The 27,857-nt window shown below is 38.7% G+C and overlaps 1 protein-coding gene across 3 annotated transcripts in view; it reads left to right on the top strand.

Moving 5' to 3' along the window:
* The window catches only part of sdk1b (sidekick cell adhesion molecule 1b), a 413,277-nt gene that overhangs the window by 288,998 nt on the left and 96,422 nt on the right, over positions 1–27,857 (top strand). For 2 of the 3 annotated variants that reach the window (XM_036137445.1, XM_036137446.1), the window contains 3 exons: positions 14,843–14,945; positions 20,467–20,642; positions 24,495–24,578. In XM_036137445.1, the coding sequence (XP_035993338.1) occupies positions 14,843–14,945; positions 20,467–20,642; positions 24,495–24,578 (363 nt within the window). Of the gene's footprint in view, positions 1–3,686; positions 3,738–14,842; positions 14,946–20,466; positions 20,643–24,494; positions 24,579–27,857 lie in introns of all 3 variants that reach the window. The other variant, XM_036137444.1, reaches the window with a different exon arrangement.

The following is a 27,857-nucleotide window of genomic DNA, read 5'->3' as shown; positions in this document are numbered from 1 at the left end:
CTTATTAAAAATAAACAAATGGCTTCCGGGCCACATTTTGGACACCCCTGATTTCATTGATGATGATCAGTAAGAGCTAGGAATAAGTTTTGCCACTGGTATTAAAGTTTACTGAAGTTTTAGACAGTCATGATTTCGAAACCGCTTAAATTTGCCTTCATACTTTTCCTGTGGTTTAAAGTCCTTTTAATGAGAAAGCAGAGAAAGCAGCAGAGACACCAGATGTTTGTCTGACTGCATTTAGTGCCCCCCCTCCCCCCTCCCCAACCTATTGGGGAGGAGGGGCTGCACCTATAGCTAGCCGAAATAAGATAACTACGCTTTACTCTTGCTTACAAAAGAGATGATTTTGGTTCAGGTTGTCCAAATATTGTTTAAAACACTTACCTAGTGGCCCACTTCACCCCCCCCCCCATCCCCCACTAGTGTTCTGTGCTAAAAAGCCCAACAGCAGTGCAGACGTGTTGGTGGGTCAACAGTTTGTCTGCTTTCCTTACACTTAAAATGTTGAGATTTTTCTTGAGATCATAACAAAACTTTATTTGCAACTTCAACATTTACAAAGAGAAACATTTCTTTTTAAAGAAGTGTCACATCAGCAAGACTTTAAAAACGACTTAAGTAAGAAGCTTATTATATTTTAGCGCTGAATCATAAAGATGTCTATATTTATGAACCTCCACCAGAAGGAGCGCTTGCTTGTCCGCCATGTTCGTCCGCACAGGACTGTCTGCATAGTTAGGATTTTTCCTAGGTAGGCAGAGCGGATTTGTTTGTTTTTTCTTAATTTTTTATTAAATTCAGTGGCCTTTATTTAATAGCAAGCCGACAGGAAATGGGATTGAGAGACAGGGGAAGGCATGCAACATGTTTTCATAAACATGTTCAAATGAATATCTGTAGTAGTGCAGTGAGGACTAGTTGATCTTTATTAATGTTGACAAGGGATCTCTAACCCAGCAATCCTAAACAGCAGTGACATGGCCCTATAGCACCTCATTAAGAGATGGCTGGGCCATTAAACATTTTCAATAATTTATTGTAAAACAGAAAATGTGCCTAACAATTATAAAGGTAAACAACACATGCGGTTGTACGGGAGGCACTATGTCAAAAATGCTATTTTTTTAAGCTTTTTCCTTTTTTCAAGAAGAAGATGTTGCTAACAGTACCGTGAGATGGTTTGCAAATGTATTTTCACTTTTAAATAGTAATATAAAAGGGATTTGGACATCAATATGGTGTGAGTTAAGAAAGTTTCATTATTACTCTATAAAGTCCTGTTTCTCTGAAGGAAATTCAACATTTAGTTTTAATTTTTTTTAATTGTCCTTTAGCTTTTATTAATGTTTACTTATTATTAATCACCAATTACTTATTTTAATTCGTTTTTGGTAATGTTGTATTGAAACTAATTCAATCTTAGAAACTAGACTTTTTAATTTTAAGTTGTATTGGGATAGGTGTTAAAAAAGTTCAGTAAAATATTGGGATCATTTTTGATCCACGTTGTCCGGCTCTACCTTTACTACGCTATAAAAACTAAGAGCTAATTTCCACATTCTGTTGTGTCATAATCTGCGAGACCTACAGTTAAATCTGTTGTGTTGCACTTTCCAGGCTACAATTTGGCACCCAGTCAGAATTTTACAGTCTTATAAGAATGTTTTACAGAAATCAATAATTTTAACCCTCCAATAAAATATATAAAGGAGTTAAAAGGTGCAGGAGCAGTTGTTTTCCCGTATTAGTTAAGCTCATGCGGTGTTTTTCCCATTTGGGAGGTGGAAATGCACATCTTATCTCTTCCCCACTGAGTCAAAAAGACGACAGGTGAGCAGGAAGCAGACACAGTTGCTTTTACTTCACTGTGCTGCTGATAAGTTGCTGCCTCATTGTGTCATTTTTGGGGTTTTGTTCAGCAGCTTAAAACCTTATATGCCTAATAAAAAAGTAGTTATTAAGCTCCCTGGAAACATTAACTCCCGCTATGCCTCACCAGTACCGCAACATGTTTTTTTCCCCCCCATGACTCCACCCTGTTTGTCTCACAACTCGTATGAGGCGACGATAGATGTACAGAAAATCTGGCAGCCGAAGGAAAGGATGCACCTCTCTCCATCCTCTCTCTCTGCCTGTGTCTGTCTCCCTCTGGGCTTGGATCTGCAACTCTCTGTGTGGTGTGGGATTGTGTGCGAGAGCGTGGCGTGTCTTGGCTTGTGTATTTTTTTTATATATATTATTGGCATTCTGAGGCAAGTGTGCTCTGACGATGACACTTAGCTGCCAGCATGCAGCATTAATGAGCACCCTGACACTCAAAGAAACACTCACCTCATTTCTTGCGCTGCTGCAGTATTCTCCGGAGGGATCAGCAACCGATCACCTTTTTCCTCTCCATTTATTTTTGTGTGCTCTGCAAAAAAAAAAAAAAAAAGAAAAAAAAAACACCCTGTAAAATCTTAATTTTTTACCACCTCGCTTTCAGATTGCCCTCATCTATGTTTTACCCCCTTTTTAAATCTTAACCCTCCTTTCTCTCAAACTTTGTCTTTTTGCTGTATATGCGGTGTCAGTGTGAAATGTTTCAGTTGGCTGTGAACCCTGCAGACACCTATCTGACAACTCTATTAATACACAGTCAGCCAACAGCAGCTTTCTCCTGTGTGCATTTGCCTGTGTGCATGGATGTATCTGCAGAGAGATGTGTGTGCGTGAGCTCAGCCCTGAGCCAACCCCTCTGCTCTCGAGGTCTCTGCAGAGATTTGTCTAAAAGGCTTAAAAACACACAGATCTCCAGTCACAGAAAGATCATACACACACTCGGGCTCTCTGTCTGACACTATTGGGAGTTGACTGACAGATTTAATAGGAGAACAAGCTGTAATCTGAGAGAATCCATTCAAAGATGGATTACACTCTAATCTCTGGATGGAATAGCCTTTCATCTCTTCCTGTCTCTCAGTTCATCTATCTATATTCTGCCCTTAAAACTCCACCTATCTTTTTTTCTCTCATTCCGTTTCTCCGCTTTAATGTACAGTTTCTCAGTTTCAGGCTGAATGACATAAAATTACACACACCGTCACCCAGCTGTGTCGCCTTTTCAACGCTTTACTGTCAATCAGCAATGATTGCGCTGATGAGAGAGCATTGTAATGTCGCAAGGCTTTGCAGCCTCTTTTGTGTTGAATTTTTAACTACAACTAAGAACAAGGGCACGCAGTTACTTACAAAAGGCTTAAAGGGTTTTTCCTTCCTAACATCAGTTGGTAATTTATTTTTAACGGCTCGCTCTTTCTTTAATGAACCTTTTCTAAAATTACAACGAGCCATCAGAGTCTCCCAGTTTGATAATTTTGAGCGTTTGAAAGAAAATGTAAAGTCATGCTCAAAATTATTCATACGCCTTAGTAGATTTAGATGTAAAATTATTGTTATTTAATAGGAACTGATGCCGGCTTCTCTCATAAGATAATAAAAAAAAATGTAAAAGGCATATGAATTAAAAAATCTATTATTTACACTTAAAGTTATGTCAAAAATTATTTTTCCCCTTCTCAAAAAATCTAAATGCTGACCTGCTTTTTGCATGTTTACAATTATATGTTAGTTATTTAGCTTTGTTGATGACCTTTCTTGGATGGCCTCCTTGCCATCACCCTAATCTTTTGCTCCCTCTGCAGATTCTCTATCGGATTCATCAAGTCAAAGCTGTGGCTGGGCCGGTCCAAAATGTAAATACTACTTCCAGTTAGTTGGTAAAAAACATGTTAGTAAAATTGAAAGATTACTTTAATCCTAAATCTGATAGAAGGGTCTTGTCCTTACCTGTATAACATGTTGCAGTTATATTCATTTAATACAGGACATCAGTAATTTATTGCTACAGTTGGAAAAATAATTGAGTTGATTGTCATTGAAAAACTAGAAGCGATAAATCTACCCATTATGCAGAATTAAGCTTATTACTGCAGTTTATGCTCCAAATACCTTATCATCTTGATGTTAAATTTATGACACTCCTTTTAGTATTTCCTCCTCTTTTTTTCAAATGTGAAAAATTTTTACTGACCGTATATTATGCAAAACATGTTTTTTATACCTTATTTCGTTATTACGGACAAATTATAGGATCTTTCTTTTCCACCTAAATATTTTTTAAATGCAAAATATTATCTTTTAAAGTTGGGCCAAACCTGTGTCATGGATTGAAGATACAGGAAATGAGGAAACTTTTTGTAACTGGAATAAAGGCAATGCTTTCTTTAATCCACTGACCAACAGCATGCAGCAGTAGGTGGGGGAGGGGCAACATTGTATTATTCTGTTTGCCAGGTTCCTTCTCCAGTTAAGTTCTATTGTTGTTTCCTCTTCCACAGCATTGCTAAAACTGATTATGGAGGTGCATATAATATAATATAATATAATATAATATAATATAATATAATATAATATAACATAATATAATATAATATAATATAATATAATATAATATAATATAATATAATATAATATATAACCACCCATATATAACTTTTACCAATGGACATTAAAACTGAAATATGAAATAAAACTGGGAATTGTTGAATTGTATTTCTGTTCTGTTCACTTATTTAGCTTCAATGATGCATTACTTTGTCACAAACATAACAGTTTTATTTTATGCTTTTTTAAATTTTTGTTGTAATTATATTTGTTTGTTAATTACATGAACAAAGAGCGCTCCTCCGGTTTCACACGACGACGGTCTGTTTTTTTTTTTCAAGGGTTTTTCACAACAAGAAATATATCCAAACATTTGGATTTAAATTTTCTTCAAAGAGAGAGAAACATCTAGAAGAGTTTGTTCAGCCAGCTGACCATCAGCGCACAGCAACAAGTGGGGGAGGGGCAGTGCTGCATCATTCTGAGATCTATTCCACAGGTGTCAGTCTCCTGTCCTCGAGTGCCGGCGTCCTGCAGCTTTCAGATGAGTTTCTGTCAAAACACCAGAGTCACATAGTCAGGTCATCGGTGGGATCACTGAGCTATATAATACACTGCAGTGCTAATCGCCGGCTGTTAGAACGAGTCGCTTTGAAGCCACCAGTCGCCATATTGGTACTCCATATTTTCCCCCAGTAACTAGGGAATATGTGCGCTACAGCATCGAATAACGAGGATTTTCTCATGTTCAGGGGGGGGGCTTAAGACTTTTAAAATATCAAATGCCATATACTTTTATGTTATGTTCTAAAACTATCAAGTACTGAGAAAGTCATGTGCTGAAATATTTTGCATTTTATCTATTTAAATATATATATAAAACATTTATCAATATATAAATAATATACAAAAACATATATTTACATATATGTATACATATATGTACATATATACATATACACAACCTTATATATACATATATATATATTTAATATGGATAACATGTAAAATATTTCAGCACCTAATTTCCTAGTAGTTGATAGTGTTAGTACATCCACTGACTATAAAATTACCTATGAAACGTTTTCACACAGCCAGAAAACTGCTTGTTGTTGCAACCAAATCCTTTGGGATTCTGTGAGAGTAGGGAGTAGCAAGATGGCGGCCAGTGACTTCAGTTTTTCGGCAAAATCAGCACTCCAGTGTATTATATAGCTCAGTGGGTGGGACTCAGTAGAACTGGAGAGCATTGGGAGGTAATTCAGTCCTTTGATCCAGGGTGTTGGACTTGGGACAACTTAAAAAAGTTGCAGGACACGGGCCCTGAAGGACTGGAGTTTGACACCAAACTCTGGTCCCGCCAGAATGTTCTCTGGCATCTTATTGAATGTTTTTTTAGCAGTTTTGAATCCATAACCGGTTAAACGCCGGTCTACCTTGAGACCAGTACCCATCCCGACCCTTTGCATCGACTATTTCTCACTTTCTCCTTCTCTCCCACTTCGCCGCTGACAACTACAAGACGTCTCATTTTCTAAAAGATGAATCCAGTCGAGCTTAAACGTCTTGGCTGTCTTTGAAGAACCTTTTTTTTTTTTTTTTTTTTTACGGGAGAGCCTTTTGGCTGCCACTGCCTGGAAAGCAGGCCGTACAAAGCTTGTCGCCTTGTTACATTTTCCTCTCGGTGAAATTGAAAGAAAGAAAAAGATTAATTTAATAATCTCAGTTTAAACAACTTCTCTCAGATGACGAGAAGGAGAGACGAAAGACTAGAGAGTAGACAGGCAGCTGGCAAGAAGAGATCCAGACAAGATAAAATGATAGATTTCCCCCGAGAAAGAAGATGTTAGACACGCTGACAGGGAGAAGAGAAGAGTGCAGATCACACAGCCTTATGGCATTTCACTTTTGCCTCTATTTCTACCAACATGTCTGTCACTATGGGAGGAAGACCATCTGCACAGTTCCTCCGCACTTTTTCCCCCATCTGCATGCACACTCTACTGTATCCTGATCTGAGCTGTCGTGTGTCTCCGTAATGTTATCCTTTTGTTGCATTAGCGTTTCTGCTGTCCGAATTCGTCCGTGTTCTCCCCACAGACACACGGGTCTTATAGTTAATAGGTTGGGTTCATGTCCCCCTACACTCATTATCTGCTGCTGTTGCTGCCATTAGGGCTGCACTGATGGTTAGTAGTCGCTGTCTGACCTCTGCTTCCCACACTGGACAGCTAATGGACGCATTGTGCTTTTTCTCCATGCTTCCAACTCTGTCTATCCATCATCCTTCTGCCTCTTTATGTCTTCCACCCACTCCCGCTGTTCGTCCCTACTTCTTCAAGAACACACGTTTAAAACTGAGGCCGGCCTTTTAGCGCAATGTTCTCTCTTTCCAGTGACATTAAAGGCATCACTTTATAAAGATACCCCCCCCCCCCAACCCCTTCAACATGTGTGAAGTGGTTAGAATGGACAGGTTTTTATTCACATGTGCAACCCAAAGGGTCCCACTCAGGAGTCCTGACTCCTGAAAATCACAATGTTTCCTTTGCAAAGTGGAGACCAGGGCTGTGAAACATGCCTGTGCAAAATTCTCAGTTATCCGGGTCATCGCAACAGCAAACAGTTCTTTCTGAACAAAAGTCCGGATGCCTCCGATTTAAGCCTGTTTGCCAGCGCTGTTCAAGTTCACCCTCCATTCGAATCGTTTTAAAGTTTGATTTATACAGACGAAAACTGAAAAAAGCTCTGTTTTCATATTTTATCCATTTAAAATTCTGGACTAAATTCCTCAAAATCTATAGTGTTTTTTTTTATTATACCCTCAATTCTTCTTCTTCTAAAAAGAAAAGGTTATTAAAACTTAAACCTGAAATGTGCAAATTGTAACATTCATTGTGTCAGTGCATCAAATACCTATTCTACTCTCCTTCTCTGTTTGAGTCCCACTTATTCTTTGTGAATAAATAGAATAGAAATATCCTTTACTCAAATGGTGGAGAAATTCAGGTGTACCAACAACGTAGCAAAGAAGGCAAATTGAAGCACGCAGATACACACAAGGGTTATATATATATATATATATATATATATATATATATATATATATATATATATATATATATATATATATATATATATATATATATAATAAAGTATGAGACTGTACACTAGGGGCACATTTACAACCTAAGAAAAATATTATGGTTATTAATAATAGCATACTCCAATAAAAAGAAATGTGCAACTGAGTAGGGTGATTTAAAAAAAGGTGCAACGCGCACAGGGTAAATTCCCTGTTGAAATTACTCTCATATCTATTTCTTCCTGTTGTATTGTTGGAACAGAAACAAATTGCCACAGAAAATTGGTTCATCTGGAGCACTTCTTCATTTCCCCTAGACGAAGTCATGCCTCAAGTAGCTGCTTGTGCGGTTAAAGTTCTGTGGACCCGGTCAGAGTACCCATGCAGAAAGGTACAATGGAACAATGGAGCAAGGAGGCCCGGTTTAATCAATGATTCTCTGAGAAAGAGAGGAGAGCAGGAGGCAGCCTGTACGCCACTGAATGCTGCAGCCCATTCCACTGGTCAGTACATAGCCTCACACTGTAACCCTACAGTGATTGTTAAAGCCCCAGCTTTCCTGTCCGGTAATTCAGGGAGGCGGTTAACCATTGCTGCCTGTGATTACTTCTGTTTAACCTCAGAGAGGTGTCAGCTTTAAACTCCATGGGGATGGCTGAGGTAAAGCCCTGTAAGAAGAACCTGCTGGGAAACCATCAGTCCCGGAGTTCAAGTGCATGATACTCTTTCATCCACAGCCTTTCTAAACAATCAGTGCATTGATTATTTACATGCAACAGTATTCTGACACTATCAAAGGTTAAAACATTTCTCTATGTTATATGTTAGAAAAACACATTTTTAATCTGCTTCAGCAGAAGGAGGTTGTAAAATGACCTAACGTTAACAATGTCACACAGAGTACTCCTGCAACATGATGCAGGAATTTTACTGCCTCCCGTCGGACTTTTAGCAGCATATCATAGCACCTCCTGCTTTAAGATTCGTGGCCTTCTGTTTTATTTGATAATATAGTAATAATCCCTGAATAAGTTTGTTTTTTACTTGTGAAAAATTAAAAAAACATGTATCAAAATTAAATCAAAAGGCCTCAGTACTGCCTTTTATCATTGATACCCAAATGAAAAAAAATTGTAATTAAAAATTACAAAAAAAAAAAAAACATCCCCTATCAATTGGGGAAAAAAATATTTTTTTCTAATTGTTTTTGGGAAATAAGTTTTCTAAGAAATAAAAAGAACCCACCTCCATTGGCAAAAACTCACCCGAATAAAGGAAGACCAGCAAGCATAAAATAAAATGTCTTAAGTATGTACGCTCACTGGCTGCTTTATTAAATATGGCTGTTAAAACAAATGAATAAACCAGACAATTACGTGACAGCCTCTCAATCCATTTAGGCAGGTAGACGAGGACTTACAGAAATTTTAAAACCAAGCATGAGGAGTAGAAAGAGGGGATTTATGTGACTGAACCTGGCCTGGTTGTTGGTGCTAGACCGACTTGTCTGTGCATTTCAGAACCTTTTGATCCACTGGGATTCTGACGCTTAACCACCTTATGGCTAACCTGACTCCAGCCATATGGATGTCGCTCCGCCTAGCTTCACTCACATACATCTGGGATTGATCCATAGGAATTGCCTTTATTGAAGGCTGGGCCTTATCAAAAATCCTTGCATATGATTGGATAAGCCACTTGTCTGTCATCTTTATCGACGTGCTATTTCAACCAATCACACCAAAGCTAACCTGTGACGCTGTGAGAGCGACACAGGAAAAAACAAAACTTTTTTTTTTAAATGTGTTTGCGGCTCTAGTGGCACGCGTTTTATTGACAGTGAGCTGACAGGAAGAGGGGGAAAGACAGCCGGCAAAGCGCCGCGGGTCGGAGTCGATCCCGGGCCGACCGCGTCGAGGACTAAAGGCCTCCTAACATGGTTTGCGCTAACCGCTCTGCCACGGGCGCGCCCCAGACAACAAAACTTGCCAAATCCGGTCGGGAGAAGTGCGAAAACATGGTTTCCACCAACAAAAGCCTTCAGAGGCGTTCTCTGATGTTCTTTTAATGAAACAATATTAGGTAGATTGGACAACACGGAAGAAATAGCAGCATCAATGTTAACGCTTGCTACCTCGATGCGAGCCGCCATTGTTGTCTGAATCAAAACAGTCTCACGGTCGCTTCTCCACTACGTCACATCTATGAAACTCCAGCCCTGCGTCCTGATTGGCTGGACAATAAAATTGGTTGAAGAAATCACTCTCTATGGGAGAGGTCCCAGATGGATGTGAGTGGAGCATGGCGGAGCGAAATCCATATGGCGAGAGTCAGGTTACCTTATGGCTTCACAGAGGCATAAACATCCAATGAGCGACCATTATGTGACGAAAAATGCTCAGCTGAGGTCAGGGAGGAATGAGGAAACTGATTCAGGATGAGGCTACGACCAAAGGATCCAGAACACCATCTCTGATCCCAACAATAAGCTGAAGGTTGAGGCAGCAGGTGGCTCTCCTGTCAGCTAACAGCAGCAGACTAACGCTACGGCTAACTCAGGCTCAGCAAGTCTTGACAAAAACGTTACTAGGGTACAAAGAGCCTCAATTTCAGCTGCAACATTCAAAGAGAAAAAGAATTTGGTGCAAACAAAAGAAAGCGTGGATCAATTCTGCCTTTCAGGTGTGGTTTCGTCTCACACTTTAGGCCCTTTTTATCGTTTGAATGCCACGGCCTACCAGAGTCTCCTCTCCGTTCGCTTCATGACCACCGAGTACGCGTCTTTTGATGGCCACCGCCTACAGAATAAAGCAGTCTGTCACAAAGATGTGTCATCTCATACTGATTTTTTTTTTTCTTTTTTTTTACAAGATCAAAACATGAGTTCCAAAATTCACCGTGTGCCCGTGTGGACTGAAATATGTAAGCTTTTCAATACCTTACTGAATCAATGCCAACAACAATTACCGTGTCCTAGCAAGATGCTCCAAATAAAGTGGCCAGTGGGTTATATAAGCTGCTATCTGAGGCAGTTACTTTTCTTTACTGCTGGAAACAAAATATGTGATTTCAAGTTACCACTTTGGTAATTGAATGCAACATTTGTCACTTAGAGCTCAAAAGACTGATGTCTTATTTTGGAAACACCAGAACACACTTCAGAGGGGAGACAGACGTGAACATTTTTGAATGATTTAGAGATGACAAAGTTATTATAGGTGCACAAACAATGCAGAAGTGTAGAAGGGTTTGATGTAAGTGTGGGTTATTATGCTCTACTAGATGTAGACGAAAGTATGAATGAGATATCCTGTTTGCAAGTCATTTAACGATAATTAACACGATAGAGGCCTAGTTATAATATAGTGAAGTTAATATAATTAAGTTGAGATAGTGCTTTGTGCTTCAGATCACATAGATTATATTAATGTTTATCATAATGGAGAAAGACTACTTTGGCTCTTAGTGTAACGAGCCAACCACAAAAGTTTAAAAATTTATCAAATGTTTTACTTTGTCCTTAATAAATGCAAATAAATCCTGAAATTTATTAAGATAGTTTGCATGTATTCCAGGTTTTTTATCTAGTTTAACATGAATACTAGCCAAATAATTTTAAGTGATAGGAAACTTTTTAAAGGAGCATAGCGTAAATTCCAGGATTTCTGCAGATTATACTGGGGACAGTCAGGCAGAAAATAAAGATTTAGCGGAACTACTTAAATCCTAATGAAAAGAAGCTAACTTAAACAGAAACCGAATCTAAAGAACTGATAATAATATAAAGTGATGACAGAAAACTTAACTAATGACAGAAACAGGGATCAGAAGATAAACTATACTAAAGGGTGCAAACCTTTAGTGGTTTGAGTGGTAAGACGGAACATTTTCAGCAGGTCCGAAACCAAGACTTCTTTAAAGCTGTGTACTTGGGATGGCATATCTTATAAATATTTAAGCTTCTATCTGTATGCATGTAATCCGTTTGCATATTGAACAGATTAAGAGTGAGGGGGGACCTCCACTACCATCTCCATCTATTTTGTTTTTGTGTAAAAAGTCTCTCATATTTTCGTTAAATGATCCAACTTTTGGAAATTGGTTGGATCATCAGTGAGTGTCGGTGTCAAGACAGCTGTGAATTTATGGGTTTGTGTCTCTTCGTGTGCCATTACCCGCCTGTCTTCTCGTACCAGCTTGTCTTATTGCACATCTGTATCGAAACACAGAGACAACTTCTTAGTGCTTTAGTGATTAAGAGCGAGAGAGGGAAGGAGAGAGAGAGAGAGAGAGAATGGGAAGGAGGAATAAAGAGCAGAGTCAATTACCACCTTTTCCTTCTTCCCTTCAAAGAAAGATCAAAGCCGATCCCCTACCTTTCAACACCCACCCTTGTCTTTCCTTCTACTCAACCCCCATCCCACTGCCTCCATCAGGGCTGGTCTGTTAATTTGTAGTTACTACTCTCTCTTTTGGAAATCTCCATATTCATATGGATCTAGTCATAGAAGAAGCCATACCTACTCAGAGCTTCAATGTTTGAGTTTATCCAATTATCTTTTTCAATGGCTTTATGTTATTTACTAGGGCTGAACGATTTTGGAAAATAATCTAATTGAAATTTTTTTTTCTTAATATTGCGATTTATTGCGATTTTTTTTTTCCAGTTTAATTTATCATGTCTTTTTAAACATATACAAACAACAAATCATTTTGTTTTCTCGTTGTGCAGATTAGTTGCTAAAAGGCCCGCAGCATCTAAACTCTCTGCAGAAATGATTGCGTTCTGCCTATGATATATTTCAACAAAAATTGCAATTTTGACTTTTCTCTGCGTTAACCACAAGCAACAAAAATGGCGTCTAAATAAAGACGTTTGTAAACAAGGACTATTCAAAACAAGAACTTTTAATGTTTCTATTAATCAGAATATTATTCAAGAGAACAGCTTTTAGTTGATTTGGACATCAATCCTTGTTGAACATAAAGTGCAACCAACAAGCAAGTCTATGTATTAAACTGATTGACCTGTACTTAATGCTATGTATGATTATATAAACTCTAAAACAAGTAATAAAGTTAGATTATCTCACTGCTGCAACTGTCTTCCCTTCCATGTGGAGGCAAACCCACTTTAAACATTTTACCAACACCTAATGGACGTGTCTAATTCCCTAATTGTTACATAGCTAAAAATTGCAGACTCTACGATTTGGAAATTGTGTTTTTTAAATCGCGATTATATTGAAAATGCGATTAATTGTTCAGCCCTACTATTTACTATAGCAAATATTGAGCATCTTAAGCTAAATATTTCCAGTGAGCTGTTTCTTTATTTTATTTTATTTTATTTTTTTTACAATGGAAGGTCATTCCAGCCATAAATCACACACACACTGCACTCCTCCACACATCTTTCAGACCATAAATCTTTCTTCACATAAAGCAATGTACTTGTTTTTGTGTACACTATTGTAGTGAGTCACACACACACACACACTGCCATTCGCTCTCCGGCAAGTCAGATAGCAGGCTGCGGAGAATTAGGCCCGTGCACACGAGGGAGGAGTCATTTTGGATGGAACAGCAGTTTGAGAGGAGAAAAATGTTGTACTTGCTTTCAGCTTCTCAGTCACAAAGACTCTCATTTCTGTCCAGCGTTGTACTTTGCACGGACACAGGACTTAATGTCCTAATTAGAGGATATGTGGGAAAACTCTGTGTGCACACACCCACCACTTTGATGTTACAGTATGGATTTCATTTGCACTCCCATAGAATTACTCATTCTGCAGATGTCAATCTAATGTGCAACACAGGAAGAACAAATCCTTCAAGCAGGCGCCCTTAGTGGTCCAAACGCACTTCCTCAGATGTGTTTTATCGAGCTCTTAAGGATAAACTGTACCGTTTTGTTCCATAGGGAAATTTATGTTAAGCCACAATGTACTGGATCAGACACTGGATCTGTGACAACGTAAAGTGCTACAACAAAGTAACTGCCCCTTACAGTCTTCCTTTTTCATGAAACTCCTATGATTCACATGAACAAAGAATATTTATCAATCCAAGACAAGTAAATAAAGAACAGTCAGTTTTTAAAAAAGTTGTTACATGATGATTTATCTTTTATTCATTTAGTAAGGAGAAAATCTATCCGATCCCAACCTGGCCCTATGTGAAGAATGTGTTTTCCCCACAACTTCGTAACTGGATTTGCTACCCTTGGTGGAAACAACTTGCATCAAGCATTTGCAATTATTAACAATCGGTCTTTTACATTGCTTTAAAGGAGATATATATATATATATATATATATATATATATATATATATATATATATATGTGTGTATATATATATATATATATATATATATATATATATATATATATATATATATATATATATATATATATATATATATATATATATGTATGTATATGTGTGTGTTTGTGTGTGTGTGTGTGTAAACTTGCATCAGATAATTTTCTTGTCTTACTCAAAAACTGATAGCCGCACATTTTTTCTCTTGATTGGACATGAAGGTAAGCAGTAGAAATCTTATTTAGCATACAACTTATTGTTGTATATTACATGAGCTTGCTGATCATATTTGTGGAGACAATGTGCAAGTGGACAGTGAAAGAGGAGTATCAGTGATGGAGATATGTATAATTTTGCCTGAATCTTTGTAAATTGTCTAACTATTAAAACCTTGTCACTTTGTTGGCATACACTGAATTAATCTAATAACATTAATGTGGCATCAGGATAAGGTTTCTTGACTCATTTGACCTTTTTTTGGACACCCTCCTGGTTTAGCAAGAGATGTTTTAGAACCAGTTTAGAGTAAAATTTAGTGTCAGGGTCCTTTAAAGCAATTTCACCTTAGCTTTGGGGTCACTAAGTGGCAACATTTATCCTTTTTGTACGTTTCCAGTTATTCATGTTTTACCACATATCATATATAAACTCGTTAACTTTTGTTGATGAAATGAAGACGTTTGGTTGCAGAGCAATTACTACATTAGTAGAGTCTCCTTTGTTATCAACAATGTAACACCTGATGATTCGGCTTGATTTTTTTAGTTAGATCTGAATGTGTGGCTTATATATTTAAACTTAAATGTGCTGTATGAACCCAGTGGAGGCCTTCATGATGCGTTCTGTAATAATAAGTGATAAAAAAATAACAGCACAATGCTGTATGCAACACTCTACAGTTGTGCAAGTGAAACGATGGATCTGCGTTTGAGATTGTGGTTGCAGGATGTGCAGGCATGATTTATGGGCTCAACATTCACTTTTTTTTTCTTTCTCTGTTGCAGATCCTGAGTCAGAGCATGTAGCTCCAGCAATCGTGATTGGACCTAAAAACACAACAGTGGTAGTGGGCAAGGAGGCTACGCTGGAGTGCATTGCCAACGCTAGGTAAATTCCTTTTGCGTTCATCCATACCTGCACTCTACAAGTGTGAATAATTCCAATTTTGCCAGGCGATGCTGTTTCCTCCCAGGAAAGTTAGAGGTCTCTATGTAATCTTGTAGCTCAGTGAGTCTCTACTGGCAGTGTGCACAAACAGCTGAATCCATCTCTTCAGAGGATATCGCACAGACTCATAAGTATGTTTGTTTTAACTCTAACGGTAAACCGAACTTGACTGAATTTCACTTTGTAAAGTTGCTTTTCGTCTACAGAAAATAAGTCAGATTCACACCTGTGCCCACGTTAACACACACAGAAGTCTTATCTGACATCAGCTCTGCTCTGCTGATTAAATATTTTGGTTGGCAACAGTTACTTTTTAAGATACAAAAGCAGGTACGATGCAAGGTATTTTACCTCTTATGGTATTAAAACTAGATATCAACTACACAAAGACAGTCTTTTTCTCCTCACTGTTTGACTTTATATCAAGCTAAGCTTTCCCTGTTTTCTGTCAGCTAGCATTATGAAAATTATTTACGTCCTCTATTCAAAGATTCAAAGATCTCAGAATAATAAGAGGGCAGATTTTTTTTTTTGGAGACCCTTTTAAAGCTTTCTTTATAGTCAAACGTTTTGTAGGATTGCCTAATATATTGCATGACTGGGGTTGAAGATGTTGGACATTCCTTCCTCAATCTTCTCAGAATAGTTTGCTTAACTCAACCTATCAGAAGCTTTAAAAGCCATGACATCATTATCTAGGCTTTCCTGATTATTTAAGAGTAAGCAGCGTAGTCTTGGTGTATGTAAACCTCTGCTCGTTCGCGGTTTGCCCAGCGTTGACTTTCCTTGGAGTTAAAAAATCTGAACTTTTCTGTTGCGGCAACCAATCAAGGACTGGTTGTTGTGACACACGGTGAAGGAGCGCAGCGGAGACGAAGCATTTTTCAATCAAAATAGGAGATAGAAAAATCAAGTAAGGAATGCTCTTTAGAAGTTTGTGGGTGGATATTATTCATCATTCGTCCTCCTCTTGTAGCTCCAGAATTGGACCGACCAGCCGCCGCTTCTTTGAGCGGAGATTTCATGGACACCGTATTTGGTGTGAACGCACCATTACAGGGATGTTCACAGACCTGTTCGTAGACATCGGTTACTCAAAAGTCTGTTGACGTTTGCTATAGATTCATTATCTTTACTACATAGATGTAACTCAAAAGGAACTTTTTTTTTTTCAGAAAAATAAATCTAATCTTCCACATCTACTGTATTTTTCGGACTATAATTTCGCTCCGGAATATAAATCGCACCGGACTATATGTCGCACCAGTTTATACGCATTTATTTAGACATTTATTTCACACAATCCAAGACTGACACAGACATAACCAAGACGAATAAAAATGACATTTCACCTGGTAAATCAACTTATTCAATTACACAGCTGCATCCACAATCGGCTGAATAACATGGGAGGATGAATGGGGTAAATTAGCAACTCCAGCTAGCAAAGTTCTTGGCAGAGTAAGTTGTCAAACGTACGCTGAGATTAGACAGTGAGCATAACAGTGCTACGTGCTAAACTAACCGTACGATGCGGATGTTTAAGAGCAACATAACGCTCAAGTGCAACAGCGAAGTTTAAAACCGCCCGGACAACAGAGCTGTAAGCTAGCGCTAGCTGTTATTAGCTTCACAGACAGCCCATAAATGGGGTTCTGTTGCGGTCTGAGGTCTCCATTAGAGCTGCACCATGCAACGCTCCGCTGCGTGAATCCAGACTGACACAGTGAAACCACATGTGTTCAGTCTTAGTTGTCTATAAGTTAATGTTTAAATTAATTAAAGTGGTACAGGAGCAGGATAGTTTTCACAAGCCTATTGCGACTATAGATGGTAATGTTTACTCTTTGGTTCATGTTGATTATTATTACCAGAATTAGCATTTGAATTTGATATATACGTTGCACCTGACTAAAAATCACAGGATCGGCCAAACTATGACAAAAAGTGTGACTATAGTCGGGAAAAATACGGTAATTATCTTTCTGTTTAACAGACACTTACAGCTCTTCTTACCTTTTGTGTTTATTCAATAGGTTTATTCAGTGGGTTACTCTCTACTGTTTAGTTTGTGATTAATAGCATATATCTGAGCATGTTCGCTGCTTTGAAAATAAACGCATTTTCACATTTTCTATGGTGTAAATATTATCCTGTATCGATTTTCTAGATAATTTGCAGCAATTCTTAACAGATTTTGTATGTTGAAATGTCTTGGAGAAGAGAATTGTTTAATGTTCCTGTGGCAATGTAAGAATAGATATATAACGTTTCATGATTTGAAATAATAAGCTACAGTATTACAGTGCTATTGGAAAACTTCCCTCCGCTGAAATTATGGATATTTTAGTCAGTAGAAATCTGACTTTGACTTGAAAATGCTTGTGAATATCTCTAGCATAGAGTATGTATGACTTATTGACTGACAAAAATGACAGAAATTGCTCTGTTTTCCACTCAAAAGTGAAATTGTACGAATCATTTAAGGCTGTTTGTGCAGCACGATCATTGCTGAATCGTATTTCATTCAACTCCTCCTGCTTTGTTCTGTAAAAAGTTCCAGTAATAGTTTATCAATCGCACTTGACCAGCATTTGACCACTCAGCAGCTTTCAAGTTATGAAATAACAAGCAATTATCAGAGATATTGGAGAAGCAGAACGTGCCTGCAGTGGGGGTTAAAAGCAGCAGAAGCCATGTCAAACACTCCAACAACAGTATAGTCAGATCATACATTTTTAATTCAACACAAGGTAATTTAGTCTTCTCGGTGCGCTCTTCATCTGCATACAAACTAGCTCACAGGTTTCTGTGTTTTTCTCAAAGAGACACAATATGCTTCACATTAGCTGCTTCGACTGTCAAAAAGCATTTAGTGAAACGCTTAGCTTACGTTGACAGTTTTCTACCCTGAAGGAGGGAGAAACTTAGAAAAGTTTGGCAGAACTGAGAGAGCAATCATTGAAATCAAATGCTTTACGAAAGTCTATAATCATCTGCTTTCCACAGTCAATAATTACTGGCTGCTGCAAAATGCACCACTGCGGTCCTGGTACAAGGGTGAAATTATTAGAGGCCTGGTGGAAAACAAGTAGAGGATAATCTTGACTGTACTTGACTAAAATGCAATTTTCCATGTTTAGATCTGTCTCTCAACCCTTTTTCAGCCACTGTGCAGCAGTAATAATAAACCTGTAGACAACTCTACAAGAGCAGAGAGATTCGTTCAAAGTCAAGGTTATTTCTTTCTGGCCAGAACGTTTCATACTTCACACGGACCCAACTGCGTCAAAAGCCACACCTTGACTTCTCCATGGTTTGAACTTAACCATGAAACCTTCCTGCAGAGGACATTTGCCTCATCCATGTGGGCATTTCAGTCGATCTTAAAGTTGTTGATAAGGATAAGAGTTTACAATAGTTGTTGTTCAGTAGCTCTTTGTCGTTCTAATCCATTTTCCTTTCCCATGAGGAGGACCGTTTGGGTCAGAGGGATCAAATGTGGAGACCTCAGGGTGTTTTCCAACAATGGTTAGAGCAGGCTGACAATAACCTTCTCGGATGGGCTTGACGTTTAACCCAGGGTCAGTATTAAGCGATTCAGACGGACTTCACCAATTCTGCCAAGAACGGTGGTCAAATATTCATCTAGAAGGATGGCAGAAGCTTGTTGAAGCAGAAAGTGTGTGTTTGAGGCACAATTTTCTTTGAGACACGTAATTCAACCAACAACTTTCAATTCAATTCAATTCAATTCAATTTTATTTATATAGCGCCAATTCATGAAACATGTCATCTCAAGGCACTTTACAAAGTTAAGTTCAATCATATTATACAGATTGGGTCAGATTATACAGATTGGTCAAAAATGTTCCTATATAAGAAAACCAGTTGATTGCATCAAAGTCCCGACAAGCAGCATTCACTCCTGGGGAACTGTAGAGCCACAGGAAGAGTCATCTGCATTGTACATGGCTTTGCTGCAATCCCTCATACTGAGCAAGCATGAAGCGACAGTGGAAAGAAAAGACACCCGTTAGCGGGAAGGAAAAACCTCCAGCAGAACCGGGCTCAGTATGAACGGTCATCTGCCTCGACCGACTGGGGGTTACAGAAGACAGAGCAGAGACACAACAAGAGAAACAAAAAAGAACAGAAGCACACATTGATCTAGTAATCTGTTCTACATTAGATGGTAATAGTGGGTGATCTGTCTCCCCTGGATGATGTCACAGTCAACAGAACGTCAGACCAGGTGTACCTACTATGAAGAAAAAAAGAGAGAGAACAAAAAGTTAAAAGCTGAAATTGTAATTGTAATTGTAACGTATTGTTAATAACTCCTTATCCTTGCCTCACACCTGAGGTAGGCATCATGCAACACCAGGCATTTAATTATTACTTAGAAGTTATTAATGGTACTATATGTGTAAATATATTTGAGTATTTTTTCGTAATCTTGACTCTTTGTGGATTACAGAAGTCTTTTATTTTTTGTACCCAACTCTTGCTTTTATATATTATTGGAAATAACAGCTCAAATGTGTTCTTGAAGGCCCCAAATAAAAGACTTTTATGCAAATGATGTGTATGTAAACTTCAGCCCAGATCTGTACATCCAAAAGAAAAATCGCACACAGACTCTTATAACATACCAACTACAGAGGGACTGCTCTTTAAAACAAAAACATGCAGATCTTTAGAAATGAATAATTCAGTTTGCATAAATTAGAGCAATTTAGCATTCATAAACTAATTAAATCTATCTATTTTCTGATTGTTTTTTGTGTCATGACTCCCATTTAGCTTTACAAACGCCTTCTAATTAAATCTTGTTGTAATAATAATACACTCACTTTGTTTAAATACAGTTTTAATAATTGTTAAATGCTTCAGTATTTTTTTTTTCAGCTTTAAATTTGCATAAAGTAATTCAGTTTATTTTTATTTAAACACATGCTGGTTACCAACCCTCCTTTAGGGCAGCTAATGATTTGATCCTTTTACAGCAAGTCAGCTGAAACGCTTTAGACAGCCTACAATCAAATTGTTGAAAACATAAAGGATTAAGTTACAGTAGCTGATGGCAGCTTTTAAAAAAACAAACAAAAAAAAAACACTTTAGAGATGTGCTTTCATGAACGGATTCTGTGATGTATTATTGCTGTCTTACACAAATATAAACGTCTTAAAGGATGGTGTTTTGATGTTGTTTATCCAAAACAAAATTTCATTTTCCGTGAAGAGCCATTTCCCTTCTGAACATTTAGAAAAACTGACAAACGTTCCTTCACGCTGAGCAGAGCTGACGGCTCTGATATACAGACTGTCATCATTCATTTTCTGCCTCATTGACAAATAAACTGATGGATTTAATATGTCGTAATTGCCTTCAGTTCTCCCAATTCTCATGATTCTTGCTTTCCCTGTGTGTTACTCTGCTCTGCTGTTCCCTTCCCAGACCAGTTGACGGCCTGGCGCTGTCATGGAAACGTGATGGACGTCGGCTGGCCGGTGGGCGTCGGCTCATTGTTCCTGCCGCCACCTCCTCAGACGCGGGGCTGTATGTTTGTGAAGCGTTGGTTAGCAACAGCACTGCCAAACCCGTGGAGGCGAGGGCGTACCTGACTGTTATGGGTAAGGGGAAAAACAATGCCGCTACCCGGTTAGTTTTCACGTCTCAATCGTGACTTTAACCCTAACTGTAACAGATAAAGTGAATTGCATATCTCACTAAGACTTTCTGTGCACAGAAGACTGTGGCTGTGTGAACAGATTTACTTCCACACGCCTGATGCCTAACATCATTTTCCATGATTGTCCAGAGCAGGCCCCTGAAGCCCTCATCATGCGATTAATTTGGCTTTGCCTGTACACTTTTAGCTCACGGCTCTGTTTTAGTCTGTTTATTCCTCCATTTATTCTGACTTCTTCACCTCAAAGCGTGACTTGGCGCTCAAGGCACATCCTGTCAGCTGCAGGGCTACTCAGGCTGAATCTTTTTGTCTGCACCCACCAGTAAAATGCCTGCTCTGGTCACAAGCTGCCGTTACTGTCCGCCCCCCCCCCCCCCCCCCCCCCCATTTGAACTTTTACGCATTTTACATTGTCACAGTCATAAACTTCATTTGAATTCATTTTAGATTTTATGCAACACAAAGTAGAGCAGAAATGGGCAGCAGAAAGAGAAGAAGTTTTCGAATACAGTCTCCCGTTGCTCTGATAACCCTGAATCCAGTGCCATTGGAAATCCCCGAAATAGTAAATAAAATGAAACCTGAGGATAAATCCAGCTGTTGTGTGAAGGCCTCAGACGCTTATTAGAGAACAGACAGCTTTCATGAAGTCCCTTGCAAAAGTGTTCACTCCTCCTTGGCTTTTTATCTATTTTGTTACATTCCAACCTGTTAATTTAATGTTTAGCATTTTTGTATGTGATGGATCTGCACAAAATAGTCTACATTGATGAAGTGAAGTAAGACAGATATATCTTAAAAATAATAAACAAATAAAAAAAGTGAAATTTGGCATATGCATATGTATCAATCCCCCTATGCTATGAAGCCCCAGCTTCTCTGAAAGGCCCCAGTGGCTGCAGCAACACTAAGCAAGAGGAATCAGACCAAGGAGCTCTCCAAACAAGTCAGGGACAAAGTTGTTGACAAGTACAAGTCAGGGTGGGGTTATAGAAAAATTATACAAATATTTGATGTTCCCCAAGAAAACCATTATATCCTTAATCTTCAAATGGAAATCACCTGGTACCACAACAAACCTGCCAAGAGAGAACCACCCACCAGAACTCACAGACGGGGCCAGGAGGGCATTAATCAGAGGCATCACAAGATGAAATGTATCCCTGAAGGAACTGCAGAGCTCCACAGCAGAGACTGGAGGATCTGTCCATAGGACCACAATAAGCTGTACCCTCCATAGAGCTGGGCTTCATGGAAGAAAGGCCAGAAAAAAATGCATTACTTAGTGTAAAAAATAAGAAGGTACATTTTGAGTTTGCCAAAAGGCACGTGGGAAGCTCCCTAAATGTATGGAGGAAGGTGCTCTGGTCAGATGAGACTAAGATCACATTTTTTGGTCACCAAGGAAAACTTTTTGCAAACCCAACACCACCCACCTAGAGAACATCGTCCCCACAGTGAAACATGGTGGTGGCAGCATCATGCTGTGGGGATGTTGTTCAGCAGCAGGGACCGGGGATCTGGTCCGGGTCAAAGGAAAGATAGATGGTGCTAAATACAGAAATATTCTGGAGAAAAACCTGAGTCAGCCTGCCTGTGATCTGACACTGGGATGGAGGTTCACCTTCCAACAGGACGATGACCTGAAGCACACAGATAAAGCAACATGTGAGTGGTTTAAGGGGAAACATTTAATGTGTTGGAATGGCCTAGTCAAAGTCCAGACCTCCATCTATTTCAGAGTCTGTGGTTAAATTTGAAGATCTCTGTTCACAAGTGAAAACCATCCAACATGAAGGAGCCGGAGCAGTTAAACCTTGAGGAATGGACAAAAATCCCAGTGGCCAGATGTGGCGAGCTCATAGAGACTGATCCAAAGACACTTCCAGCTGCAAAAAGCGGCTCTAAAAAATACTGACTTCATGCACGAAGATTTCTATTACTTAACTTTGGCTATTTATCAAATAAATATGGGGGGAACCTCCATATTTCTGTCTAAATGTACAAAGGTTGTAGAGACATGCACCAAAAGACTTGTATCTATATTTGCAGATGATTTTAGTTCTGCTAAGTACTGACTAAAGGTTCACCAGACTTGCTTATTATGGATTCCCCTTATTCGTCCCACTGGCAGAAATTCTGGAAAATGTTGGAATTTGTCACAAAAAATTCAGGAAATTGGTTTGCTTGGCTATGAAGTTGAATGTGGTGCTAAATACGAATAAAACATAAAGAACTTTTTTTTTTTTAATCTTCCATTTCCAAATTATGCAATACTTTGTGTTGGTCTGTCACATAATATATCAATAAAATGTAGCAAAGTTTGTTGTTGCAATCTGACAAAATGTGTCAAAACTTAAGCAGCGTGAATACTTTTGTGACGCACGGCACATTCACATGTGAACACGCCTTTTCATGTTTTTCGTGCTTATACAGATTTGCAAAAATGCCACCAGAAATGAAAGAAAAAAAAACAGAAAAAAAAACCGCATGTGCCCGTTTCGCTCGGCTGCTAAATTAGTTTTGCTCCCTGGAGTCGGCAATTAATAGGAGAACATGGAAAATGCCCAAATAAGGGCGCCCTCGTGGAAACCCACTCCCGTGCCCGACGTGTGCACAGCAACACACGACGAGTGAGAAAGTGAGGAGTGTGTGATTGATGAGGCGAAACTTTTCTCCCCCGGTTTGTGAGCGTCTTTTTGATCTTCTGCGATTGTCGGAGCAAAGGAGCACCTAAGCAGAGAGCACGAACTCCCCCACGCCTACAGAATACTGAGTCAGAAAAGACCTGCCTGAATATTGATTCTGCACTCGGTCTCTTTCTGTGCCCCCCATTCCCTCCCCCATCCCCTCCCTCACTATGTAGAACCAATTTTTGGACCCTCTCCTTGGCTCTATCTCTCTGCGTTCCCAGTGCAATCACTCTCTCCACATTATCTACCTTCATTAGGCCAGCAGCTCTTTTAAGGCCTGCCTCACAGCGAAAAAAGTCTGCATGGATTCATTTGTATCAGAGGACTAGAGACTGATGAATACATTGGTACAGATCTCTTTTTTTTCTTTCTGGGACAGGCTCAGCAGACCTTGGTGCAATAAAAAGGGTTCCTAAACAGAATAGTGTATGTGTCTCTGCCTCAAAGGTATTCATTATTCAATTTTATTTCTTTTTTTTTTTTTGCCCCCCATCCACTAATAGGAATATGTATGACTCTGCATCTTCCTGTTTTGTACTGTACAGGCAACTAACGTCTGTAAATATCCGTAGCTGGTCTTCTTTGTTAAAATCTCTAAACAAAGTGTACAAATTTAGACCCTGAAACGAAATTCTAATTAAATTATGGGTTTATTTGTTAAACATTGTACCTTTGCAGTAAAAAGAAAGGCACTTTATTTTTTGTTTTAGCTGATTATTTGGTTGTTTTTTTTGTTTTTTTTGTAAGTGAGCAGCTGCTGCCACTGAGTGATCCTATTTCTCCATAGATGCCATAGCTTGTGTCAGCATCTAGAGCAGCTCTGGTGGAGATGTTTGTATGGATGGAGGCATTATTACTGGCAGCGGAATAGAGCAGTTTAAAAGGGGGGATTGTTTCCCTAGGGATAACTACAGAATGTGTTTCTCTGTGACTGCGTGGAAGTCAATTCAAGGGTTATACAGAAATAAAAATCTTTCTCTTCGGCATCACTTAGGTTATCCAGTGCCAAGAGGGGAAAGGTTTTTTTTTTTATTTCGCTGGGAAGAGGTTAGTTGGACAAAATATGTGTGCCTAAAATCTGTTTTTGTTCCTCTCTCCAGAGCCACCGTCTCTGACTGTTCAACCCAAAAGGAAAATCTCTGCTGATCTCGACAGAAATATAGAAATCCCCTGCCAGGCTTCAGGTACACCGTTTGTGTGTGTGTGTGTGTGTGTGTGTGTGTGTGTGTGTGTGTGTGTGTGTGTGTGTGTGTGTGTACTTGCAGCTGAGTGGGAACATGTTTTGCTCACTTTGATGTAAAGTAAGGACCTTTTTTGGTCCTCACTTATTTTCTGGGCTAAGGGTTAGGTTTAGCACTAAGGTGTCAATTAGGTTTGGGTCAGGCCATAGAAATGGTTAAAAATGAACGGAAGTCAAGGCACCGTCTTCTATAAGTATATAACACGAGCGTGCTTTAGATAATTTAGGTTTTAATAAACTGACTTTCCAGGCAAGACCTTTTATCTCCAACAGTAATCTTCAGTTATTTAAGGTTACCGTATTTTTCAGATTATAAGTCGCTCCGGAATATAAGTCGCATCAGTCAGAAAATGCGTCATAAAGAGGAAAAAGAACATGTATAAGTCGCACCGGACTATACGCATTTATTTAGACATACATTTTCACACAATCAAGACTAAAAACTGACATTTAATCTGGTAAACCAACTTATTCAATTACACAACTGCATCCACAACCGGCTGAATGATATGGAGCGTACCTGGGAGGACGAATGGAGTAAATTAGCACAACTCCAACTGGGAAGGTTATTGCATAACGACCCGTTACGCAGCAAATTGTCAAAATTACGCTAAAATTAGACTGTGGGAGTAACGGTGCATCAGCGAAGTTGTAAACCGCCCGGACAACAGACCTGTAAGCTCGCTGGATCACCAACTTTTTTGAAACTGAGAGCTACTACATTGGTAAGGTGTCATACGAAGGGCTACCTGTACTGATCTATGAACTAAAGATTCAGAGCTCACCTTAACTTCATGTTAGCAGCAAAACAACATGCAAACATGTGTTCTTTGTTGTCTATAAGTTAATGTTTCCATTAATTTTTAAGTGGTAAAAGGGGTAGGAAGTAGTTTTCACAAGCCTAGTGAGCCCTCTTGTGGCTATAGACGGTAATGTTTACTCCTTGGTTCATGTTGGTCTGTATGATTTACCATTTAACTTTGATATATAAGTAACACTAGAATATAAGCCACAGGATTGGCCAAACTCTGAAAAAAAGCGTGACTTCAATCATATACTCTGGTGTCTGTTTTTATTGTCGATACCTAATATTTTGTCTCAGCTGGAGTTTCTGTCGTTCCAACAAAAGGTGAACTGGATTAGCTATAGCTGCTCAAATTTTCTGACAATACCTCCACTAAATAGCTTTATCATTTGCGCCTAAATATACAAATTTTTACAGCTGCAGCCTCCAATAGACGTTGATCTTGTTTCCATGTGGAGCACTTTCTTGAATTGCTCGGTTATTTCTAGCATGTTTACCCAGTGTTTTTATCTGATCCGTTGATAATTTGTGACAGCTTCGCATGCTTTTCCAGTTAGTTGAAGTCTGCTGATCTGTAAAAACCCGCTTGCTTCCTTGATGAGCTTTGGATTCTATATACATATCTAGTGTTTCAACTGCAAAGCTGAAGCAGCCAAAGTAGTCCCTCTTTCACGGTGAACGTCATTCTAAAGGGTGTAAAACACCTAAGTAGCTGATTTTGTTTTGATCAACAACAAAGGAGCAGCAATCGGCGCCCCGAGGAGAAGCTACATACAAGCATTCATACACGCACATTCGTCCGTCGGCTTTGAAACATTAATTTAGGAGGCCTACACACAAAAAAATAATAACAATAAATCACCAAAGATATAAAGCTAAAACTTAATGGGAATGCTGAAAAATCAAAAGTTAGACACGTTTTACGACAAAACTGTAATTACTTTTTATTTCATAATTTATTTTTACTGTGTTTTCACTTTGTTCCATACATCTTACGACAATGTTGTGAGATTGCAATTGAAATAAAATAACAATACAACGTGCAGTAGTGATAAGAATGTAACAGCGCAGGAGAATTGTGTAAAAGAATGTTCAACCATGTTTGTAGTGCAAAACTTTAAGCAACAAAATGATAAACAAAACAGAAAAAACTAAATAAAATTAATCTCAGATTGCACCTCTAACCTACAGGTGGGTTATAATAACATGTTCATGTTTGTTGTAGCCTAATATTAATGACTAATCAAGGGTCTCTTAAACTGAACTGGGTGCTAAAGGACTTTGAGTCATTTCACACCAAACTAATTTTAACTTTTTTCCTACATTTTATTGGGGGGTTCCCAAGTCCAGTCCTCAAGAGCTTCTATCCTTCAACTTTTAGATACATCTGTGATCAAAACCATAGGAAACAACTGGCTGAGTTCCCTCATCAGCGGTCATTCAGCTCCGCAGAGGCCTGGTAACGAGCCATTCATTTGATTTACATTTGTTGGAGAAGGGACTCATCCAAAAGCAAAAATACAAAAGTACACTTTCCATTCTTAAAAATAAAATCACTTCCTGTTCCGCATTTACTGCACTAGATTTCCCCTGAAAATAAATGCATATTTATATTATTATGCCTTGTGTATTGTAAAAGATGCTTTTATTATTTAGGATTCATACTGTCACCAAAATGCTGAACACGATAGGAGGAAACAGATAAAAAAGAAACTGCAGGATCATCACAGTTTTGGATATTCAAAGTTTTTGTGATAATTTAGCCTTAAACATATTGATCTAAACTGACAACCTTTAGCTGTTCTACGTTTTAGACAGATTAAAGAGCTTGCAGCCAACGAGAGAATCATAACTTTAACTTTTATTTTGGCGTTTCTGATAAAGCTCCTCCTCTGTTGCTATATAACTGACTTTAGATCAGATTAGCTTGTTTTTCTTCTTCATTACTGCTAATTGTTTGTAACTCACGCCCGAGTTTTCCATATCGTGGGACAATAAAAAGGATTTTCTTAACTTCAGCCACATTAGATTCATGATAATTGCCTAGCACTCAAACAGAAAGACTTGACTTGGACTTGGACTTGACTTGTTGTCTAAGGGATGATTTTTAGTGGTCGGCTGAGGCACCTTACTGCCTCCTCTGAAGTTTGCTATTTTGTCTTACGTCATTAAAGGTTATCCTTATGATCACCCAAAACAGGAAGAAACCCCGCATCAGGGCATATGGAGTCAACGTTTGCTGCGGATGTTCACGGCACATTTTTTTTTAACCAAACTTAATATTAGAGCTAAATGTTGTGGTTTTCTCTCTAAAGGTGACTAAACTGGTGAAATATCAGTTCTGCAGAACATGAGGGAGGAAAGGTTTATTTTTTACACATTCTGAAACCTTCAGTCCGCCTGGGCTTGTTACTAAAT

This window comes from Fundulus heteroclitus, chromosome 5 (assembly GCF_011125445.2).
Source record: "Fundulus heteroclitus isolate FHET01 chromosome 5, MU-UCD_Fhet_4.1, whole genome shotgun sequence".
Classification (NCBI taxonomy): Eukaryota; Metazoa; Chordata; class Actinopteri; order Cyprinodontiformes; family Fundulidae; genus Fundulus; species Fundulus heteroclitus.
The sequence above is the reverse complement of the archived record's forward strand: the minus strand, read 5'-3'. Positions and strand labels throughout refer to the sequence as shown.